Genomic DNA, 24226 nt, shown 5'->3' with positions numbered 1-24226 from the left:
CTTAGATAATGTGTTTTTTCCATATACATACATTTATGTATTTTTGTAATCCAATCATTCTAAGTGGGGCTATCAGAGGATCTCCATCCATCAGCAATCATTGATTTAGCAACAGGAGAGCTGAAAGAATAAATCCTTCACTACCCTCTTTTGATCTGTATTCTTCCAGTTTCCCAGCAGAGCCACTTCACCATCCTTTCCCAGAGATGTACCTATAATTTCTTCTGTTTCTGAATATATTGATAACCAGACAGACTGTAGTCCGGAAACTTTCCAGAACATATGCTTCCACTCTCATGGGACGATGTCATTCTAATGTGGATGACCAAATGAGAATATATGATCAACATCTGATATTGATGGACATCCATCTTTTCTCTGTTTGGGTCTATTCGACATTTGTAGTGAATTCCCATATATGGGCTACTGGTTGGCAATTCATTAGTTAAATACACAGCACATAGCTTTAGAAAAGAACCTCCTCAGTTGTGGTAAGGTCTTTCTCGATAACCATGAGCACATTAGGCTCTATCACAGACCCCCAGTGTGTGTTTTTGGTAGTGAATCCACTCTCCAAGTGCCATGGTTACATCGAAAGCAATGCCCTCTTATATTATTGGCCATTTATTTAATCTAAGAAAAAACTGTATATTTTTCTTGGGAATCTAATTACATTCATAACAGTCTCATATCTGTCTGTATTGAAAGGTGGATATGACACTCTGAGAAGAACAGTGAGGGGTTATGAACATGCCTTTATTTTGTACAACACATTTATGCTTTCGCAATAAATATGCTCATTGGGCATAGACGGTTTTATCGGATTTGTTTTGTGGTCTTCAAACACTCTCCGTAGTTGTTGAGTCTGTGGCACAAAGCCCGAGTTTCCTTGGGCTTCAAAATCAAGGTGCTTGTACTTATTGCCTTTATAAAATGTAAGCAGGTTTTCCTTCTGTGTCTGGTTAATGACTGTGAGGACTCTGGCAATAGATTTTGGAGAACCCAAATCTTGTACAGCTTAAATGCAGCTTCATCAGTCTCTTTGGCAACCCAGAGCTGTGAGAATTCGACCTTGAGGTTATCAAGCTGCTTCAGAAGGTCTTCTTCTTCTTACCATCAAGATCAAAGGCCTTCATTTTAGCAAAATTTGCTGTGAACCACCACCATGATAGTATTGCCAAAAACAAACAGGTGCAGGGAAGAAAGGTAGACACATGTTACTGGACTTTGATTACCAAGGAAGGAGACCAACATTAGGTAACCCCAGATATGACCAACCAATTAAGTTGGACAAGGCAGTTTAATGGTAATGAGTTGGTGATAGGGTGTGAATAGATGCTAAAATAATGTCTAAAACCTTGCAGTATTTTGAAGTAAAGCACTTCTTAAGATAACAATCAGACATCTTGGGTGCCCCAACTGAAAACACGATGGACAGTATCATAAATATATATTTGCCATTTGAAAGATATATTTACCTCTTCTGGTGCTCATATTTCCAACACCCTTCCTAATGATCCCATCACAGATTTTCTATATTATATCTGTTGGACGTGGCCCTTTTTGCAGGGTCATCCCTGAACTTTTTGCCTTCCACCTGTATTTTGTCTGACCTGTTTTGGTTGGTTTTATGACTCTGGGCACTTTACATCTGCTGATCAGTGCTAAAGTACATATGCTCTCCCTATTGTAAATTAATGTATGAATTGGTGATTCCATGATTGGCTGGTTTGGTTTACCTGTCAGATCCTAGTACAGTGCACAAGGTGTACCCAGGGCTTGTAAACCAAATGCTGCTAGTGTGCTTGCAGCACTGGTTGTGCCACCCACAGAAGCAGCCTTGTAAAATGTGTCTAAGGCCTGCCATTGCAGAGCCTGTGTGCAGTCTGGTACTGCCATGCTGACCGGGCAAGTGCACCCACTTGCCAGTCCCTAAACCTTCCCTTTTCTTCATATCAGACACCCCTAAGGTAGGCCCAAGGACAGGGTGCATTGTAAGTATAAGGTAGGACATGCCCTGGTGTGTGTGGCATGTCCTAAAAGTGAATTACAGCCATTTTCGATTTTCACTATTGCAAGGCTACCTGTTCTCCATAGGCCAGAATGGGCAGTTAGATTATTACATTTTATAATCCTAACGGACTCAGGGAACATGGTAGAAATTCGACTTTAGTATGCCTGAACTCAGAGTGATAAAATACATCTTTTAGTGAAGTTGGTTTTAACATTCTGTGTTCTCTGCACTGCACTGTGGAATGAGAGAAGGAATCATGTCAACAAAGTGCTCCAGGGCTGTGCTTTCCCTCCACAATGCTGGCTTCACCTCCTGTGCGGCGTCTGGTGTTTCTGCCCTGCACTGTGAAAGGAAAGAAGGAGTCATGTAAACAGAGTGCTACAGAACTGGTTTGGACTAGGCAAAGGCCCCTCTGCCCTCAGAGGACACAGGATGTTGGGGTATAAATATTGGGACCCTGATCCCAAGAAATGAGAGCACTTTTGGACAAACAAGAAGAAACCTTTGCTGAGGAGTGGAACCAGAATAAACTGAGGAGAGACTGTCCCTAAGCTAAAGTGCTGCTTGGGGCATTGGCCTGCAGTGGTTGCCTGACTGCCAAAAAGGAGAAAGAACTTTGTGTGCTTTATTTTCAACTTGTGAAGGAGCTCCAAGGGCTTGGAATAGAGCTTGCCTCCTGCTGAAGTCTCAGGGACAACAGACTTCAAACCCCAGCTCCCCAGAATACTTTGGAAGTGCCTGCTGTTGTTTTTGGGCCTTCTGAGGGACTGCGTGTTGCAAGGAACTGGAAGCACGACTCAAGAGGAAGAAGCATGTCGCCGTCGCTGTCGCAGCCGTCGCAACTCCGAAGGAGGATGTCGCTGCTGTAGCTGACGCATTGCACCACATCAAGAGAAGTGTCTCGCAACGAGGAAGAAGCGTGTTGTCGTCGCTGTTGCGGCCGTCGCATCGTGGATGTCGCCGCTGTAGCTGTCGTATTGCACCGCATCCAGAAAAGTGCCTCGCATCCGAGGGAGAAGCGCGCCGCCGTCAGAGCTGCTGCCGTCGCATCTTGGATGTCGCCATTGTAGTTGTCGCATTGTGAGGAAGCCTCTCGCAACGTCGGAGAAGAGTGCCGCAGCCGAGGCTGATGCCATCGCATTGCTGAACAAGGGTGTCGCCGCTGCAGTTGATGCATTGAACCGAGACTCCTCGCATCATCAGAGAAGCGTGCCGCATCTGGAAGATCTTCACGTCTTTATTTCTTTGCACCGGAACTTTGCTGCATTTCCATCGCTGCAACACTGTTTGTTGTGGAAGCGTCCCGCATCGAAAGGTACATTGACTTAAAGTGTCGCATCTTAAGAACTGAATAGAACTAAGCTAAAACTACCATTTTTTAAGCATAGAATTGTGGATTTTTGTCGTTTTTGGTCTTATGTTAAGTCTATATAAAGAATACTTATTTTTATATAAAACCTGTGTGGTGTCCATCTGTAGTGTTGTCACTGGATTACTGTATGTGGTCACAAATGCTTTACCCACTGCCTCTGAGATTAGTCTGTCTGCTTGTGCCAAGCTACCAAGGAGGTGAGCAGGGGTTATTTTTGGAGTGTCCCCCCTTACCCTGACTAGAGGCAAGGGTCCCTATTTGTCACAAGTACCTACCTTTGCCAACTAGAGACCCCCAAATCTAACAATATCCTTATGTCAATACGCTTTATTGAAAATTGAATGGGCAAGACATTTCTTCAGGCATCATAAAAACGCCAGCTCATTTTTGGTTGAGCTACAAATATTCAACAGCCACAGAGGCCAGTTCATACAGCTCTATTGAAGAAGTAATCACAAATTAATTGGATTTAAAACATGGTTACCTAAAGAAACATTTTCCTATAGTCATGGCACACATCTTTCATCCCTGCTTAATAGAATTCTTTAATCACTAATCACACTAAAATTTACTTTTAAAATATTGTAAAATTATTAAATATAGGCATGCTGAATACAATACAAGTGGAAAGAAAACATTATGTATTAATTGAGTAGTGACCCTTACGTGATTTTGCGCCCGCATCTTGCACGTTTCTAACTCTTCTGACCTTTCCTGCTCCTGGTAAAAGCTGCATGAACTGTATCTATAACTTCCGCTATCCCAAGCACAGATATATACAATGTAAATTATTGTTGCAATCCCAGAGGCCACAGAGCTAATGATGTTCATGACGAGGCTGCCCCGGAGCTGAGGAAACAAAAGGATTATATTAACAGATGACACTGTCAGGAGGAGAGGATTATGCATTTTCATTTTACGATTATATTCGGAGTATAATCTCAAGTTAGGAACGGGAAATGACGGCTGAACCCCGAAAGCCTTATCACACAGGCATTACAACACATGCATCTTTACCACATATGCCTTTACCACACAGGATTGTACAAAGACGATGCCTTTATTTTGCAGGTATTGATATATATGAATAGAAGGAACAGGAATTATTGAGCTAGGATGAATATCGTTTTTTAAATCAAGAACATCCAGTGATTCCTGTTTTCTATATAATCCCCAAAATCTACAAGGATATACGCAACCCACCCGAGGCCAATAACATCGGCTCAAGAAAGTCTTTTTGAAAAGGTCTCTAAATATATTGACTTCTTTTCAAATCCAAGTGCAAAGACACTTCCATCATATTTGAAATATTCAGCAGATTTCCTCAAGTGAATATATGATGTGAAATGGGAATAAAACATGGTGCTCATGACTTTGGACATTTCCACTGTTTATACAAGCATTAGACATGGAGAGCAACTGAACATTTCCTCAGAATGAAGCCCATGAAATTCTCGGATCACAATCGGATGCTGCTTGAAATGATGGAGTGGTGCCAGACAAAGAAAATGTTCCTGTTTGAAAAAGTAATTCTTTCAACAAGAGCAAGGGACGGCTATGCGCACCTGCTTCACCCCAGTTATGGTAATTTCCATCTTGGCTGGTTGGAGGAGCAGGTGCTCAGGGGCCCGAATTAGGAATAGTGGACAGAAAACATATTAACGTGGTTGAGATTTATTGATGACGTGTTTGTGCTGAGGCAGGGCATGGAGACGGAGGCAGACCAATTTATTTGTGATTTGAATAGGAATTAATTGAATTTACATTTTGTGGTGTATTAGAGCAAGACGTCAATAGAGTTCTTGGATATAAAGGTTTGGGTCCAGGGGGACAAATTGGAAACCACAATTTTTAGCAAGCCAACAGCATGGAACACAATTTTACACAACAGTAGTTCACATCCGACACCCCTTATAAGAAGCACCCCTTTGGAGAATTTTATAGAGCGAGAAGTGCATGTAGAAGAGTATGATAAAGTTGCAGATGAAATAAAATGTTGTTTTATTTAAAGGGGGTATCTACTTTCAGTTTTAAAGATAGCCTCAGATAAAGTGCGAAAGGTAAATCAAGAGAATGTATTGTTGGAACCATCTAAAACAGAGGTTAAAAAGAAGTGCAGGTGACAAAATAGTACACACAGACTTATAACAACATACAATACTGAACATAGAGCTTGAGACAGATTTAAAAAAAACATTGGCACTTTATCAAGGAGGACCCTATATTAGGACAAGAGTTGAAGAGACATCCAGAAATAACATACAGAAAATCCAAATCATTGAGGGATTTCCTGGTTAGAAGTGATTGTTTGGGGGGTACATTACAACAGACCTGGCTTCCACAGAAACAAGGCTTCCAAAAATGTTTAAAGTGTAAAGCATGTCACGGGGAGAATATTACTTCTCTTCAGACAGTGTTTGATAAAACTGTGAAAATACAAGGATTTTTAACTTGTAAAACATGTTGTGTACATGTTAAAGTGTCCCTGTAAGAAAATATATGTCGGAAGTACCACACTAGCGGCATATAGGAGGATACTGCAGCATAGGAGAGCCATTATCAACAGAGATCATAGTTACTCCATGGCTAAGCACTTTGAGAAGGAACACCAGAGTGATCCATGATTAATGAAACACAGCTGTATAGCACAAGTGCCTAAGAGAAGACTGAGTCGAGACAGAGAAAGGGGGTTGGGGAAGTTAGAAACATACTTCATCCTGGAACTGGATAGTTAGGGACCTAATGGTTTTAACATGGATGAGGAATTGTTTACTTGCTTATACTACATTCATGTCCATTTATCAGTAGAATGAGCCAGCAAGGGGTTTTGTTTGAAATTCTAAGTTGTAGCCACTGTGGGACGTAAATGAATAAGTTATCCACACTACTATCAGTTAGTGGCTGAGTATAATTTATACTAAAACAAATCAATATTGTTACCACACTAACAAAACGAAAGAATACAAAAAACAGGTTTTTATGGTCAAAAGATTATTATTTTCTTAACAGCAAATGTAGAAAGGGTACTGTAAAATGCATTTGGGATATAAAAGGAGCGTCCTATATACTCCTACAATACATCTCCAGATAAGTATATACTGCTAAAAAGTGATAACACAATGATTTCAAATCAACAAGATAAATGAAAATCAATGATGATTAGTAAATATCAAGCAGAGTTAGACTTCGTAAACTCTGTGAAAAATGACATAACATTACAACCTGGTTATGACTTGTAATGTTATGTCATTTTTTACAGTTTCTCTCAGGGTCATCATTTATAATGCACAATATCCAAGTCCTGATGATGGTCTTATGAAACAATTTCCGAAAGACCGAAACGTCGACTACGAAGTCTAACTCTGCTTGATATTTACTAATCATCATTGATTTTCATTTATCTTGTTGATTTGAAATCATTGTGTTATCACTTTTTAGCAGTATAGACTTATCTGGGGATGTATTGTAGGAGTATATAGGACGCTCCTTTTATATCCCAAATGCATTTTACAGTACCCTTTCTACATTTGCTGTTAAGAAAATAATAATCTTTTGACCATAAAAACCTGTTTTTTGTATTCTTTCGTTTTGTTAGTGTGGCAACAATATTGATTTGTGTTAGTATAAATTATACTCAGCCACTAACTGATAGTAGTGTGGATAACTTATTCATTTACGTCCCACAGTGTCTACAACTTAGAATTTCAAACAAAACCCCTTGCTGGCTCATTCTTTGAACATATTATTTGCCCAAGCCCGCAAGGGTATATTGGGTCGCTCACTCACTTTATATACATTTATCAGTAGAGCTGCAAATTTGTTTTAAACCACAAGGTAGACATGCACTAGAACTTTATAAAGGTAGCACTTTAGTTCACATAGATAACATATTAACTATTTAATAAAACTTTTCATGCCAACTTCCAGAGAATAGTGACTTTAACCTAATTTAAAATAATATAATTGAGGGAGAGGGGAGAATCAAATTTATTATATTATACCGCACAAAGCTGGTACTATTAAATGTCCCAGATAACTAGGCTGGAGGGACTTTAATGAATGTAAGCAGGGCTATAGTATTTAAATAGTTATGGCTGTTGAGAACTGGGCACTTTAGCAATATTCATAACACTTAGAAGCAAATTGCACTTTAAATGGAAGACACAGAGTAATTTTTGCACACACAGACACAAAGTACTGTAAGATCTAACAAGCATTGGCATAGCCAATAGGTCTCGCCTTTGGGACCTTAAAAGCGTTTAGCCAGAGCAATTGCCTTTGCCAATGTCTTTAAGCTACGGTGTAGAGCAATGCGGCTGCTGTGCAGCATGTTCAAACGTTTTAATAAAAAAGTGTTATAAACATTTGTTACATTATAAATATATAACCAAGAAGAAAATATGCACAATTGAACAACCCTATCCAAAAAGAATTAACAAGACTTCTAGTATTTTTTATTTTTCTCCTGGTCATGCTGGCAACTTCTTCCTGCCTGTTGTAATGCTGGTCTGTTATTGTTTATTTTTGTTATGGAGGTGGGTGGGTGGGGGCATAAACAAAGGGATGGTGGATTTGTTCTTTTTGTTTCAGAAGTTCCTCCTGTCTGCCACGTAGAGAGAAGAGCCAGGTGTCCTGCTTTTACTAAATTTAGATTACCTATTGTCCCAAAAGCATGGGTATCGCATTACATCTAATGTTTTTGAAAGCTGCAGGAATTCTCTACAGTATCGCTCATTGGAAAGCCGAGCTTTGTCAAGGGTTCATGAACTGTTTCTGTTGACTCTCATGCGAACGCGTGGGTGAGTGTGAGAGGTTGGCATTAAAGTGCTGCGGGAGAAGAAGGCTCACCTGGCAGTGCATTGACAGTCCTTTTACGCTTTGCTCCCTCCCTGCAGTCTCCGTTCACGGTCACGAGCTCAGGGTTTAGAGCGAGTTCTCATTCTTCTGGGAGTCCCATGACGCTGCAGTGAGAGAGACTCACTGTTCAAACAAGTTATTCACAAGCGCACTCGAGATGTTGGTGGCCAATGTGAGACTAACTGAAGCCCAGCCATCACCTGGTTACACCATCTACTATGAGGCAAGAAGATGATGTCTTTTAAGTGATGAAATGCAGACTTGAATTTGCGCCGGACTCTCTGGGGTACAAGTTTTGGAAGAGGGGTGAGGCTCAGAGTGCCGCTATACTTACACAGAAAATGCTGTGGCCACAGAATCAAGGCATTCAGTGGCCCTGGTTAAGACCTAAGAACAATATGTAAGATAGCTCAGTAGGTTGAGCACCACAGATTCAACCCACAGTATGGCCAAATCAACCCTTTATTTTTATGGGGGTTTAAATGTGTAGCAAACAGTTGGGGATCCCTCCCTCCCATCTCTCTCGCTGCCAAAAATAAAAGGAGACTCTTGTGATTTGCTTATTTTATGGACATAAACAACAACAGTCCTGTGTCAAAATTAAAAGGGGAATGGCGGGTGGAGCCAAACACCTGCAATGATGAAGAAATGTACATAAAAGACATGTAAGTAATGACATGCACTTAGAAGTTTAACACTTTGCACAGTGTTCAATGGATGCTGTGTACAGCGCATACTTTTATTTTTAATGGATACATGAATCCAGTGGCAGGGAGCATGAGTTAGGCAGCGTCTCTGGGTCATTATTAGTGTTATTCTGCTCGGTGATGCAAATGGCAGTGATTTCTCACTGATCTCCTGCTACTCCATTGCTTGCTGCCAACACTGCCCTGCGTGCCCTTGTAAATAAGCAGAACAATGCAATGAAGACCAGCCCAAGCGGCACAGGAGGAGGGCTGGGCAGGGTTCCCCTATTGCTCAACAGGCTGATGAAGAAAGGAAGATTTGCACCTTGGCCGCTCTTCGACGACTTGTCATGAGTAGTTAGCGCTACATAAATGACATTTCCTGCTTTGCACGTCTGGTCACTAATGGACTGGTGAGTGGTGACTCCCAAAAGTCTCAGCTCCACAGCCCCCCCCGCAGAGGGGTGATGGTATAGTCTCTGGTGGGCAGTGCCCTCCTGGCGCTTCCCCCGCAAACCAGGAGGGAAATACATCCATTCCTCCTCTACGGATGCAACCAACTATGCCTCTAAGTAGGAAAACACTACCGAGCAAGTTCAATCTAAGCTTGCCTCCGGCAGCTGCCCCCTTGGTCCCAGTATTCATAGGGGTGCCACCACTTAAAGAGGGCGAGCGGGAATCTACCACTAAACTTTTATCCAAAGCAAAAATCTGGTGTGCTGACTCTTCCAGTGGGGTGGACTCTTCAGGCTCGCTTATCTTTGCAAGGAGGGTGGGGTGGGTTGGAAAAAAAACAAAGATCGCCCAGGGGGACTGTGTGGTAATTAACTTTAACAGGCCCAACGTGGCAGACAAACTCTTTTGGGACGGTTCTGCCATAACTGCAAAGGACAAAGTGAGACCTGTACCCTTGGGCTTTTTCTATCCCCCCCGGAGAGAGACTATGCCGGACACCGTCATCCTACTACGGGCCCAATCTTGAAACCACTTCCAAGGAGGGGCACCTCTGTGGGTTCCTCCCAATGCTGTGTTCAAAGGCCAGAGGTCGCATTACTGTCATCTTACAACCAGGTGGCGGGCGAAGCACCACCGGGTAGCGGGTTAGTTATTAGTAACCGCTTCTCACCCCTGTCAGGCCTGGAGGGCATGGAGGGCATGGAGGACATTGATTGACCACTAGCCTGTGTGCGGCCCCCCCAATAGGACCCCTCGAGCGGGAGGAGGCTACGGTATGCAAACTCCTTAGTTGGAATGTGGCAGGTATTAAAAACAAGGTAACGAATGAGGATTGGGTGGGTCTGGTCTCTGGATATGAAGTTATAGCCCTCCAAGAGACATGGGATACTGCATATAGTTTCTGGCTGGATGGCTTTACCAGTTTCGTCATTGCTGCCTCCCCAAGCAGAGCAGGCGGAGCTAGGGGAGGCCTCATAACCCTTTTTTCTTTAAATCTTAAAGGGTCCTTGAACTTGGTCAATAATCCCTCCTCAAATCTACTAATAGTCGAAAGGTCAGTTTCCCCTTCCAAGAGCACTTTTTACATTAACTTTTATAACTCAATGAATAAGGACATTGGAAACAATAGTATAGCCATTTTAGATTCCTTTTTATCCTCTGTCAGTCAAAACACACCTCTTAATCACGGATTTATTCTTTTGGGGGATTTTAATATTCATCCATGCAATGGTTTTTGTGGCATAATGAATGATGAGGACTACGCAGGGTTAGAAGGCCCACACTTTGAGCATTCTACAGCGGGAGAAGAGTTAGAAGAGCTGCTGGCCAACTATAATTTTTATGAACCAAACTCACCTGAAGGCAAACCTAGAACTTACACTTATAAAGGCACCATCCCGGGGTCCATTATTGACTATATATTTATGACTCCAGGGATCCTGAGCAGGGTAATCTCATATAACACATTGGTCTCTGTACATAGTGACCATAACCCTGTAGTATTGGAGGTGGCCTGGGGGCAGCACATGGGGCCTAAGCCACGTTCACTAGAGGCATGGCCCACAGTACGCTCAGTGGACCAGGGGAGAAGGCTTAAATGGGCGAATGTGGTGCCTGATATTTTTTACGCAGAGTTCTTACCCAAAATTAATGGCCACTTAGAGGTCTGTCAAAACACTACGGCCCCGGTCCATGAAATAACGGGGGCTTTTGAAGCAATTTGTAATCAAATAGCGACTGACCTTACGGTCAGTGCGAGGAAGGGAGCCAGCAAGCATCACCGCTGGTTTGATGCAAATTGCTCCAAAGCACACAGATCTTTGATGCTTGCACTCAAGCACATACCGAGGGATAAGAAGAATATAGTGTCCCAAAGGAGGCTATACAAGTTGGCCTTCAAAACTAGGAAAGAGGAAATCAAGAAAACAGCCTGGGATAACCTACTTAGCGTAGACATTTTGAGGGACAGTAAACAATTCTGGACCATAATAAACCAGTGCGCACACCAACACTGGAGCTAAGAGGGAAATATAGGTCTAGGTCGCCCTCCACTCAAAAAGTCACAACTACGATAATGACCTAGGTCTAGGGCAATCAATTTTTCATCGAGCTTGGGTATCCCATGTCACAGTCACTTACAAAAACCTCCCACTTTTTATTTGCAGGGTAGGGGATACACCAGTCAATAGCCCATCTTAAAAAGCCTGTCTCCTTATCCAAAACAGTAGAACAACCCACACCAACATGTGATGGAAAAAATTGTGAGCAAGCACAATAGCACCTCACGGGCGCACCACCAATGGGACCCCTGGTAGGTACTCACCAGGACGGCCCTGTTATCATCATTGGTGCTATCGTGCCTATAGAAATGGTGTCCAAATGAAAAGTGCAGTGGAAACGATACAAATAACACAAATAATGATGTCACATAACATATAACATATAACATAAAAGCGCATACAGCACGAACAGACAACTTTATTCTTGTTCCTTTATGCTGTTTGCGGACATTAAAAAAGTGAATATGGCTACTACCTATAGAGCCACTTTCTACTTGCCAACATGTTTCATTGCCTAGGTACTTTTCAGGCAATTTCTTCAGGGCATATACTTTTTACGCCACTGCATTGGACACCAGGGTTGCAAGCACCTCTGTCGGCAGATATCTCTCCTACCAGCCGAGAGGTGATAAAAACAAATTCCAGTTAACTCCCTTCGTGAGTCACGTGGTACCTCCTTCCGTAATTTGTAACGATATGAGGAGTTTCGCCGGCTTTCTCTCGTCCCTCGAACCATAATAAACCAGCCCTTTTTCTCCGAAACGTCCAACTCAGATATGGACTGTGTGATTTCGGACGATAAATGGATTAGCCACTTCAGCGCAGTATATGATGGAGAGTCCGTGGACTGCACCTTAGGTCCGTCTGCTGCCCCTGAGACAATCCCCATGAGTTTTAACAAGGGCGAGGTGGAAAAAGCTATCCATGAAACCTCAAAGAACAAGGCACCTGGCCCTGACGGGGTGCCGGCCGATCTATATAAACATTCCCCAGGTCTTTGGGTGGGTGTTTTGACTAATGTATTCAATGCGGCAATTGGTAGCTCCCACCCAACCTCCTGGGCAACCTCCATCATTGTCCCAATCTTCAAGAAAGGCCATCGTGATGACCCAGGTTGTTATAAGCCTATATCTCTCCTGGACTCTGCCGTTAAGATCTTAGGCAGAGTCTTGTTAACTAAGTTGAGGGAGAGCATTGAGAACTGCGGTGGGCTGGCCAACATCCAATACGGGTTTAGGGAGAAGAGGGGAACAATGGAACAGTGCTCCAATTTGCACCTTCTGATCGCTAAGTATACGGTGGCTAAGGAGGGGTCATTATTCCTAGCTTTTATGGACCTCTCCTCGGCCTTCGACTTGGTGAACAGGTCCAAGTTGTGGGCCACGCTGTTGAGGATTGGAATAGACAGGGCCCTGGTTAGGTTCATGGCCTCTTTCCATCAGGATTTGTCCGCTATGGTCAGGGTCACCAGGGAGGGAAGATGCAGTCCCCAGTTCAAGTCCATGCGGGGGGTACGGCAGGGCTGTATATTAGCCCCCCTACTGTTTACCATATACATCAACTGTCTGGGGAGTTCCCTGGAGGAGGCAGGGGGGGACGTCCCACGTGTAGGAGAAGCTAAGATTCCTGCTCTCCTATACGCGGATGACGCAGTCCTTATAGCCCGCACCGGCAACGGCCTGCAGAGCTTGTTGCACGCATTTGGTACCTTCATGGATGACCTGGACATGAAGGTCAACGCAGGTAAATCCCATACAATGGTAGTTGGAGCACATAGGCGTAAAGGGAAGACTAAAACCTTTAGATGTAAGGGCCAAGAGGTCTCTAGAACTGCACCTTTCCCCTACCTGGGGGTGCTCTTCGACGAGAGGGGATCGTGGGGCCCACAGGTTAGGGCAAAAAGCCTGTCAGTGGCCAGGTCATCGGCGGCCCTTATGGCCTTCTCAAAAAGACTGGGGGCCAGGCCGATGGAGGCCCTATTGAAGGTCTACAGCTCTAAATGTATCCCAATCGCCACGTATGGTGCCCCAATCTGGGGATATTTACAGCTTGAGCCCATACAGAGAGCAGAAAACAGGGTCCTATGCTCTCTATTGTCAGTCCCATCATCGACCCCAACATATTCTATCCATGCGGAGGTGGGCATAGATTATATTACAGATAGGCTTAACTTGGCTCCGTTGATCTTCTGGTTAAGGACGTGGATTAACAAGGAGTTAACCCTGAACCACTCTATTATGGAGGATGTCATGACACTAGAGCATTACAAAAAGATCCCCTGGTTGGATTATCGGAGGAAGTCTTTCGACCAATTAGGGAGACCGGAACTTTTTGAATAATTTCCTTCATGTATTAGAAATACGGATGTAGTTTTGGTTAAGAGGCAGTTACTGACTCTGCCGAGATATACCCGAGAGGAAAAAGAACTTCAGAAGCCCTCGGTGAGGTCTCATTATATATTAACAAGCTCCACTGCCATGGAACCCTACCTCAGTATTGTCACTAGACCTTTTCACAGGTTCCTCTTGACTAAATTTAGATTCAACCTGATTCATTACCATCTGGGCAATTATCAGTCTTGGGCCAAGCCAGAGTCAGCCCCTCCCTGCTCCAGCGACAACTTCTCAACTCAGGACATTATGCACTTTGTCATGTTTTGTTCATTATTTTCAGTTCCCCGAAAGAAACATTTGCTTCCAATTCTGAGGGAGGCTGGCTTTACACAAGTCAGACTGGCACTTCTTTACCTTGAGTCCATGAGTAACATCCGCATTATATTTTGTATGGGAAATTACTTGGCAGCAGCAGCACGCATTAAATCCAGCCATGTTACTACTGATAGCACTTAATGACTGTTCTCCAACTGTAGCTTACATTGATATTTTGCACTGCTCTTTGCTTTTTGCACAAATTCCTTCATCAACTGTTTTTATTTGATTGTACCTGAAATAATCTTGAAAATGTATTTTAACCTTTTTAAATATGAATGTACTTGAAGCAACTCTTGTAAACGCACTTTTGCACTTTTTGTATGGAATGTATGTCTTTTTATGATTTTACCCAAAATCGAATAAAAGTATTTTGACTGACTGACTCCCAATGGTAGGTGATATGCCACTGACCCCATTGGTCACCTCCTCCTTGCTGCTGCTGATGTTAGTGGGGGGTGGGGTAGGGAGGGAGGGAGGTCGGTGTTCACAGGTCATGTTCCCTCCTCAATCTCTCCGAACCGGAATCGCCTATTCAGATGTAACTTTGAATTGAGGGACCCTGGGAGGAGGTGTGAAGGTGTGTGTCTGTGTGTGTTGGGGGTGCGGGGCTGGTTTAGGGAGGGGAATAAACAAGATAGTTTGTGCAGCAGATATACAGGCGCCAAAGAAACGGTGCAGTTGGAGGACACGCGCACACTCTTCAGCTGCTTGCAGGCCAGCTCAGTGGGAGTAGGCACTGGTAGCTGGGCGGTCGCACTGCTCGCTCACAGGTGGGTTCAGAAGAGCAGGGATGCGTAGCCCCGCAGACCCACAAGGAAGCCCCAGTGTTCTCTGCATGCAAACTTCCTACATCTGATGCGTCGTTCCTAAAAATCATTGAAGGAAGCCTCCGATGAATGTGATTGTCAACAGAGGAGCAAACTCCAGGAAAATGTGAAATCCATGCTAAAGAATGAAGCCAGGAAGCTATACTGGGCTGCCAACCAAGGCACCCCTGGGAGGTTCTAGAGGTGGGTGAAAACCCCAACACCTCCTTCCCAGCATTCCACCAAGGATGCAGAAATGCCTCAATAACCAATTCACAGGTTTCCTTCAAATGGTCAATAGATACACAAAGATGTAATCTGCAGGGTTTGGTCCCAGATTTCTGTATTGTCTAAAATCTCGTTTCTAGGGTTTCTTTGTGGGGAAGATGCATGGGGGAGGACCGAACGAAGCGTGAACTGGACCTGTGTGCGGTGCAGATTTTAAATATGCTTCCTAGTGCTTATAACCATGGCCATGCCTTCAGTACGGACAGGGCGTGCACGCATGCTACTCTTGGTACATACACTGCGCAAGTGCGTACTGACAAGGCCTGACCGGGAGGACACAGAGTGTGCACTGACCACAATATGGGTAGCATGTTGGAGAAGGGCTTCCAAGACATGGCACAAGGACACTCGAAATATAATATTAGACGATAAACTCAAAACTCTGTCAAGGGCGTCTGGTCTCCCAGGCACATGGATCTGTACAAACACCAGAGCTAAGCAGTGCTGGAATATTTCCAACCCAAAGTGATGAAATGTGTTCCAGTCCAGCGATAAAAGGTTTAGTTAGACATTCCAGTTGTAATTTAATATAACAAACCATCCACTAGCTAACACATAGAATCCACCTAATATGTTGCAGCCGAGCTAGATATAATCAAACCAAAACGGAGGTAAAGAAAGGATTCTGGGAAACAGTTCTACGCGCGGCTGATGAATAAGTGAATGAAGATAAAAAAAACAAGCAGCGCGAGCAAATAGGAGATGGAGAGGGCGGAGCAAGTGAGTGGCCGGGATGTGTGGGCGAGGAGAGAGGCGCACACGCCCGCTTGGAAGAGCAGTCTGCTCATTTTCAAGCACTGCACTCGCGCTTGTGGTGCGCCCCTGCTCGCTCCCGCAAGGTGGATGCCGCCACAAGCACGAGTGTGTGCTTGAAAATGAGTATAGCGACGGCTAAAGGCCCTCATATGCAGCAAATGCGCGTTTTGAGGCGAGACCTAAAAAGACCAAGAAAGTAAAGGCAGCTATGGAATATAAGCACTTTTACACTTAATAATCTTGAGGTAAATATATAGTTTGCCTGTAGGAACTGTCTGTTTAATTTAAAAGAAGTCAATAAGGATACCAAGATAAACTGTATTTAAAGTATTTATGTATGTACAAATGGAACTTTCCAATTGAAATTGTCTTAAACAAAAGGTTTAATGATTGGTGGCTACATACATTGAGATAAATATGTTGTGACATTTAGGTGTATAAGAATGTTCCAAGATGGCAGTGACATCTCCAGCATTAATTGTGCTTAAGTACTGAAAAGTTTTGTCCTCTTTCTATCGGTATTTCCTAGGAAAGTCATTGTATATTTAATGAAAAAATTGTATTGGGCTTGTCATCATGAACAAGGCTGTGACTGGCAGCCGGAAAGTGTGGATGATCACAAAAAAAAAAACAGATTGAAAACTTTCGGAGTGCCGTTTCTGTCTCTTTCTTTTGAATTACGAGGCGTTTGATTGTATATATATATATATATATATATATATATATATATATATATATATATAGGTAGTTATAGTTAGGACCTTGTTTTTATTCGAAAGCGTTTTTTCTTTTGCCAACCTCTTTTGCCCTGTTTGATGAATCTTCGTGAAATTTTCTAATCCAATGGGACACTCAGGTCAGCTGCTGTCTTAAAAGTTTTGGGGTGAATCGTCAAGTGGGGGCAGAGAAAAAAGGGGGTCCCTAACCTAATTTTCTCCAAGTTACTATCTATAGGAAACTGTTGATGCAGCTACAGGCCCGAACTGCTCAACGGAATTACACCAAATTTAGCGGAAAGATAGCTCTTGGTCCAGATGGCACTCTTTTTGTTAAATGGTGTAAATCCGTTTAGTAGTTTTGAGAAAATAAATATTTACAGATATACATTGTGGCCGCGGAGGATCTGCGAACCCTCTGATCTCGTGCCTGCAATCTGATTGGCTGCCAACACTTCAAACCAGGAAGTGTTGGCAGCCATCTTGTGACTTGGCTGAACCGAGTCACAAGGAAAAAGGAAAAAAAAAGAAATTATAAAAGGTAAGAAAAGGGGTCAGGGTAGAAACACCCTGCTCCCAGGGCTAAAAAAAGCATTAAAAAAAATCTTTATTAGGATTTACGCTGGGTGTGTGAATCCGGCAGAAATTGTTTTTGAAAAATGAAGCGATGGCTCCAGTGCTTCGTTTCTTTAAGCTCCCGGGTGGGCCAGACCCTGGGGGCAATTTCTATTTGTGATGCAGGGGCCCTGGGGTTTTGGCACCTCCTTGGGGCGATTGTCAGTAATGGGGGGGGTCAAGCAGCCCATCAGCCCTGTGGACTGCCCCCTTCCTGGAGCTTTATTATTTTATTAAAAGGCATGGGGGGCTCCTGATTGTCAGTAAATGCAGGGGTCACCCAGACCCCTGCCCTGGAGACTGCCACCTCCCCAGGGTGATACGCCTTAAATGCAGAGGGCACATGCCCCTCCACATGCTCAGGGACCATCACCTCCCTGGGGCTATCTTAAGTGTGGGGGGCTTAAGAGCCTGCACCCACACTGCCCTGGGACCACCACCTTCCCCAGGGCACAGATAAATTAAATGTGGGGGTCCGTTGCTGCCCCCTGGGGCCGGCACCTCCCTGGGGTTATTACAACAATGGAAAGGGGGCCCCCCTCCAGGATCCCTCCATGGCCCTGGGACCGCCACCTTCAAGGGCTAACTCCAGCAATGGGACATTGCAGTTTGCTATGGCATGGCAGTAACATTGCTCCCACCATGCCATAGCAAACTTCTGCTTCGCTTCATGGAAGCGAGAGCAGGAAAACTGCTCTTGCTTCCATGAAGTGAAGCAGAATTGCTTTTTTGGGCAAAGTAAGCTGCATATTCACAGCTCCTTTTGTCCAAAGCAATGGCAGCTCTTGCAGGAGGCGGGGAGCCAGCAGGTACCCCAGGGCCCTTGGGGCTCTCCTGTGGTCCCCAATGAATTGGCCATGCCCCAGGGGATGGGGTCCCCAGGAGGGGGCCCACGCAGGCCCCCTGCTAATTTTTATTAAAAAATGAAAGAGGATGTGGCTATGCCCTGGGTGATGGGGTCCCCGTGTTAAGATGGGTCTCAGGAGGGGGGCCACGTGGACCCCCTCCAAAAAGTAAAAAAAATTAAATAATAGGCAGGCCCGGGGGGATAGGGTTCATGAGGACAAAACACGCCCAGGGAAGGGGGGGCCTGCGAGCCCCCTTCCTTAAAAAACATAATTTTAAAATGGCCCAGCCCCGAGTGATGGGGTCCCCGGGGCTGAAATCAGCCTTGGGAGGGGAGCGTCGCAGCCCCTTCCTGTTTCATTTTTTTTTTTAAATGGGTAAGCCCTGAGGGATGGGGTCCCCAGGGCCTAAAAAGTATTAAGGGAAGGAGGGCCACACAGCCCCCTTTCCTAAAACAGGCCAAAAAAACAGAACCTGGCAACTAGTCCTGAGGGACTTAGGGGGCCAAGAAGCCCTCCTGATACCTCCCGTAAGTCCTATGCAGCAGAATTCCTGAACGCTTGTTGGATGCACAGCCCCCTTTATCCACCACTCTGCAAATGTGACTACTAGTTGAACAAGCATTTGCAATGCAATAGGTCTCGCATTTGCAAGAGTTAGAGCTATTGGTGATGTAAATGTAAAAGTTTTTTACAAATTTTTTTGGAGTGGAGTGGATGTACATTGTGTGTAGTGGAATTGTGCAGTGACATTATGTGGATAGAAAGTATGTGGTATTTAGTGTATAGGAATTATATGGAGTGGGATTATGTGTTATGGAGAGTAATTATGTGGTATGGTAGTCTGTGTTATTGAGTGGTAACCTTAGGTTTAGTCTTCCTCGTTTTCCATAGAAGCTAAACTATGATCTCAATGAGACACAAAAAAGAAGCATGTCGACCGAGTAAAAGCACCAACTGGAACGGAATTCGCTACTGGAAGCATAACATTCCAGCGAGTACCTTTCAGGCTTATTTTAATTAGAGCAGGGGACCACTAGAATAAATTCTTTCATGGCACCACTAGCTTTATTTTAAACTCACACTTACATGTCTACGCTCTCTTGGCCCCACACCCGCACTTCATCTAAACGGCAGTTGGATAGAAGATCTCCGCTAAAGAGGCCCTCTTCGAGGTGTCGCCCGTTGGGTATTGCACCGCTGACCCAACGAGGAGCAGCCCAGATGATGAAGCATGACACCTGAAAGGGTGTATGAGGGCATTACATCCAACAAAATGGATGCCCAACGGTAGGACTCCCTGAGACCTTCCAACATCCTACACACTACAGTGACACGCACCTTCCTGAATAATATTTAGAAACAGCCCAGCAATCCTTGTATTCACTCGCTTGTTGAGGGCACCGCTGTGGCTGGTCCTACCACTCATTAGGAGTGGTGATTGCACTTACCTTAATACCTCTCCCTTTTGTTGTAAAATATACAAAAAAGAAGCAACCACAGAGGTGTACTTCTAGAGCTAGTCAGCACCAATTATGTGACTGTTCGTCTGTGACAATTTTTGCATAATTATACATTTTCTGCATTTACAACATAATCCATCACCTGCCACATTCTCTGTTGAACAAAAAAAACTTGTTTCTGGATCAAACTACTGAAATTTTACAAAAATGGAGTGACACATGTTCCAGTGTGGTGGTAAGCCCTTTGCAAATCTGGAATTGTCATGTGTTACTTATTGCTAAATGTGGGTGTTAAATTAATACTAATGGTGCGCAAACCTCTCTTGCATCTATCTGCGCCTCTCTTGCCTCTTTCTGCATTTCTATCGCTTCGTTCTGCACCTTTCTTCCTCTTTCTGTACTTTTCTTGGCTATGGCTGCACCTTCCTTACTCCTTCTGCACCTTTCTTGCTTCTTCCGGTAACTCTCTTGCCTCTTTCTAAACCTCAGTTGCCTCTTTCTGCACCTAATTCTCTTTTTTCTGCACCTCACTCTCTTCTTTCTGTAACTAACTCACTTCTTTCTGCACCTCTCTTGCTATGTTCTGCACCTCTCTTGCTTCTTTCTGTACCTTTCTTCCTCTTGCTGTGCCTTTCTTGCTTTCTGTCCCTTTCAGCACCTTTCTTTTTCTTGCTGAAACTCTCTTCCTCTTTCTGTACCTCTCTTGCTTCTTTCTGCACTTCTCTTGCCTCTTTCTGCACCTCTGTTGCCTCTTTCTGCACATCTCTTGTGTCTTTTTGCCCCTCTCTTCCTTCTTTCTGCACCTCACTCTTTTCTTTCTGTACCTCTCTTGCTTCTTTCTGCAACTGTCTTGCAACTTTCTGGATGTATTATGCTTATTTCTACATCTTTCGTCCTTTTTCTTCACCTCACTCTCTTCTTTCTGCACCTCTCTTGCCTCTTTCTGCACCTCCCTTGCCTCTTTCTGTACTTCTCCTGCTTCTTTCTGTACCTTTCTTGTCTCTTTCTGCACCTTTCTTCCTCTTTCTGCAATGTTCTTGCTTCTTTCTGCACCTCTCTTGCCTCTTTCTGCACCTCAGGTGCATCTTTCTGCACCCCACTCTTCTTTCTGCACCTCTCTTGCTTCTTTCTGCACTTCTCTAACTTCTTTCTGCAACTTTCTTCCTCGTTCTGCACCTTTTTTCTTCTTTTTGAGCTTTCAGCACCTTTCACCCTCTTTCGGCACCTTTCTTCCTCTTTATGCATTTCTCTTGCTTCTTTCTGCACTTGCCTTGCCTCTTTCTGCCCCTCTGCGGCCTCTTTCTTCACTTCTTTTGCATATTTTTCCACCTCTCTTCCTTCTTCCCACACCTCACTTGCTTTTTTCTGCACCTCACTCTCTTCTTTCTGCATCTCTCTTGCTTCTTTCTGCAACTCTTGCAACTTTCTGCATGTCTCTTCCTCTTTCTTCACCTCACTCTCTTCTTTTTGCACCTCACTTGCCTTTCTGTTCCTCCTTTGCCTCTTTCTGCACTGCCACTGCCTCTTTCTGTACCTCTTTTGCTTCTATCTGCACCTCTCTTGCCTCTTTCTGCACCTCTCTTGCCTCTTTCTGCATTTCTGTTGCTTCTTTCTGCAAATCATATCTACTTTCTGCACCTCTTTTGCCTCTTCCTGCTCCTCTGTTGCCTCTTGCTGCACTCCGCATGCCTCTTTCTGCACCCCTCTTCCTTCTTTCTGCACCCCTGCCTCTTACTGCACCTCTGTTGCTTCTTTCTGTACTACCCTTGCTTCCTTTTGCACCCCTCCTGCCTCTTTCTCCACCACTCTTTCCTCTTTCTGTACCTCTCTTGTCGCTTTCTGCACCCCTCTTCCGTCTTTTCGCAGCTCTCTAGCCTCTTTCTGTACCTCTGTTGCTTCTTTCTGCGCCACTCATGCTTCTTTCTGTACCCTTCTTCCCTCTTTCTTCATCCCTGTTTCCTCTTTCTGCATCTGTTTCTTCTTTCTGTACTTCACCTTCTTTCTGTACCCCTCCTGCCTCTTTTTATACCCCTCTTGCCTCTTTGTGGACCTCTCCTACCTCTTTCTGTACCCCTATTGCCTCTTTCTGCACCCCTCTTCCCTCTTTCTGTACCTCTCTTGCCTCTTTTTGCACCTCTTCTGCTTCTTTCTGCACTTTTCTTGACTCCTGCTGTACCCCTCTTGCCTCTCGGTTTCTTTTTTCTGCACTGCTCTTGCTTCTTTTTTCACTTCTGTTGTATATTTCTGCACATCTCTTGCCTCTTTCTGCACCTCTCTTGCCTCTTTCTGCACCTCTTTTGCTTTTTTCTGCACTTCTCTTAACTCTTTCTGCACCCCTGTCCCCTCTTTCTGCACCTCTTTTGCTTGTTTCCGGAACTCTCTTGCCTCTTTCTGCACCCCTCTTGCCTCTTTCTTTACCTCTGTTGCTTCGTTCTGTACCTCTGTTGCTTCTTTCTATACCTCTCCTACTTCTTTATGCCCTCCCACATGCCTCTGTCTGCACCCTTCTTCCCTTTTCCTCTCCATCTCTTGGTTCTTTCTGCACTGCTCTTGCCTCTTTCTGTACCTCTTTTGCTTCTTTCTGCACTTCTCTTGTCTCCTTCTTCACCCCTCTTGCCTCTTTCTGCACCTCTGTTGGTTTTTTCTGCACTGCTCTTGCTTATTTCTGCACCTCTGTTGTTTCTTTCTACACTTCTCTTGCTTCTTTCTACACCTCTCTTGCTTCTTTCTGCCCCATCACATGCCTCTTTCTGCACCCTTCGACCCTGTTCCTGCACGTCTCTTGGCTCTTTCTGCACTGCTCTAGTCTCTTTCTGCACCCCTCTAGCATATTTCTGCATCTCTTTTGCTTGTTTCTGCATTTCTTTTGCGTCTTTCTGTACCCCTCTTGCCTCCTTCTGTACCCGTTATGTCTTACTGCACTGCACTTCTCTTGCTTCTCTCTGCACCTCTCTTGAAAATTTCTGCACCCCTCTTGCCTCTTTCAGCTCCCCTCTTCTCTCTTTCTGCACCCCTGTTCCCTCCCTTCCTGCATCTCTTATGCCTGTTTCTGTACCTATGCTGCCGCTTTCTGTACTTCTGTTGCTTCTTTCTGCACTTCTCTTGCCTCTTTTTGTATCCCATTTCCCTCTTTCTGTACCTCTCTTGCTTCTTTCTGTACTTCTCTTGCTTCATTCTGCATCTCTCTTGATTCTTTCTGCATCTTTCTTACCTCTTTCTGCACCCTTCTTCCCTCTTTCTGCACCTCTCTTCCCTCATTCTGCACCTTTCTTGCCTCGTTCTATACACACAGGGCTACTTTTAAACTGACCTCAGGCTCAGCAGTGTACACATGCAGAAAAGGGCCGGGGGACTCTAAACTGCCCTGCCCTATTATATGCTAAGGACTTCGATGTAGTTGTAGTTTTAATCCCCTACCCTATTATTTACTAGGGCCTCACAGTGGAGGTCATGCCAACCACAGGGGCATCCCAACCCATAGTGTACCCCAGTATATGTAGGTGTTTTCACTGTATTCTAAGTGTTTTTCAGCACAGCTTTGGCTCCGGGCCTGGTTAGGCACAGCCCAGGGTTAGTCAGAGTCAGTTACCACCAGTACCAGTCAGCAAAAACGTGGGGGGGGTGCCTAGGGCACAGGATGACTTAGCAACAAGGCCTCTTTCTGCACCTCTGTGGGTTCTTTCTGCATCTCTCTTACTTATTACTGCACCTTTCTTCCTCTTTCTAGACTTCTGTTGCCTCTTTCTGCATTTCTCTTGCTTCTTTCTGTGCCTTTCTTCCTCTTTCTGCATGTGTCCTACCTCTATTGGCATAGTTAGAAATTAGCATTTAAAAAACCTTTGAAATTCAATGAAAAAAACATAGGTTTTAGGGATGTTATAGTTAGTAATTAGCATTTAAAAACCTTTGAAATTCACTGAAAAAACTATGGGTATCTGGGATGTTATAGTTAGAAATTAGCATTTAAAAGCCTTTGAAATTCACTGAAAAAAAACAGGATTCAGGGAAGTTTAGTTATTTGGATATTTCACTCGTACAAAACCAGAGAAATTTGGCAATTATAGTTAGTTAAGCTAAGTATAACTTGTGCCACCACAATGTATTGCTGCTAACATCACGATATTTAATTATCCAAGTGGGTGCTGCCGTGCCCCGCCCGTTCCTTCAATGTTCACCCCAGTGGGTTTTGTTGAAAGTTAAAAACTGGCTCCTCTGCCAATACCCAAGGTCACTCACAGATGGGTGCTCTCCGTGGAGGACAATCCTTTTTGACTATGTTTAGCGGCCTGTCCGGTCGTGGTAAGGTCCCGCCGCAGACACATCGGATCCTGGGCTGTCTGACAAGATGACCCGGCAGGACCGGAGAGCACCCATCTGTGAGTGACCTTGGGTATTGGCAGAGGAGCCTGTTTTTAACTTTCAACAAAACCCACTGGGGTGAACATTGAATGAACGGGCGGCGCACGGCAGCACCCACTTGGATAATTAAATATCGGTACTACGTAAACCAGCATGCAACCTTGCATACGCTTATCAGGCGAAACCTCACCGCCCACAGGGGCGGAGTCTTGTCAAAATAAA

General features: G+C 44.3%; 1 protein-coding gene and 1 pseudogene across 2 annotated transcripts in view; both read right to left on the bottom strand.

The window, feature by feature from the left end:
- The window catches only part of LOC144768728 (membrane-spanning 4-domains subfamily A member 4D-like), a 501596-nt gene that overhangs the window by 59655 nt on the left and 417715 nt on the right, over positions 1 to 24226 (bottom strand). For both annotated transcript variants that reach the window (XM_078652605.1, XM_078652606.1), the window contains exon 5: positions 4053 to 4235. In XM_078652605.1, coding sequence (XP_078508731.1) covers positions 4053 to 4235 — 183 coding nt within the window. The remainder of the gene's footprint in view (positions 1 to 4052; positions 4236 to 24226) is intronic.
- Positions 775 to 1494, bottom strand: LOC144767062 (large ribosomal subunit protein uL29 pseudogene; annotated as a pseudogene).

This window comes from Lissotriton helveticus, chromosome 7 (assembly GCF_964261635.1).
Source record: "Lissotriton helveticus chromosome 7, aLisHel1.1, whole genome shotgun sequence".
NCBI classification, from domain to species: Eukaryota; Metazoa; Chordata; class Amphibia; order Caudata; family Salamandridae; genus Lissotriton; species Lissotriton helveticus.
This window is presented reverse-complemented; position numbering and strand designations above follow the sequence as displayed.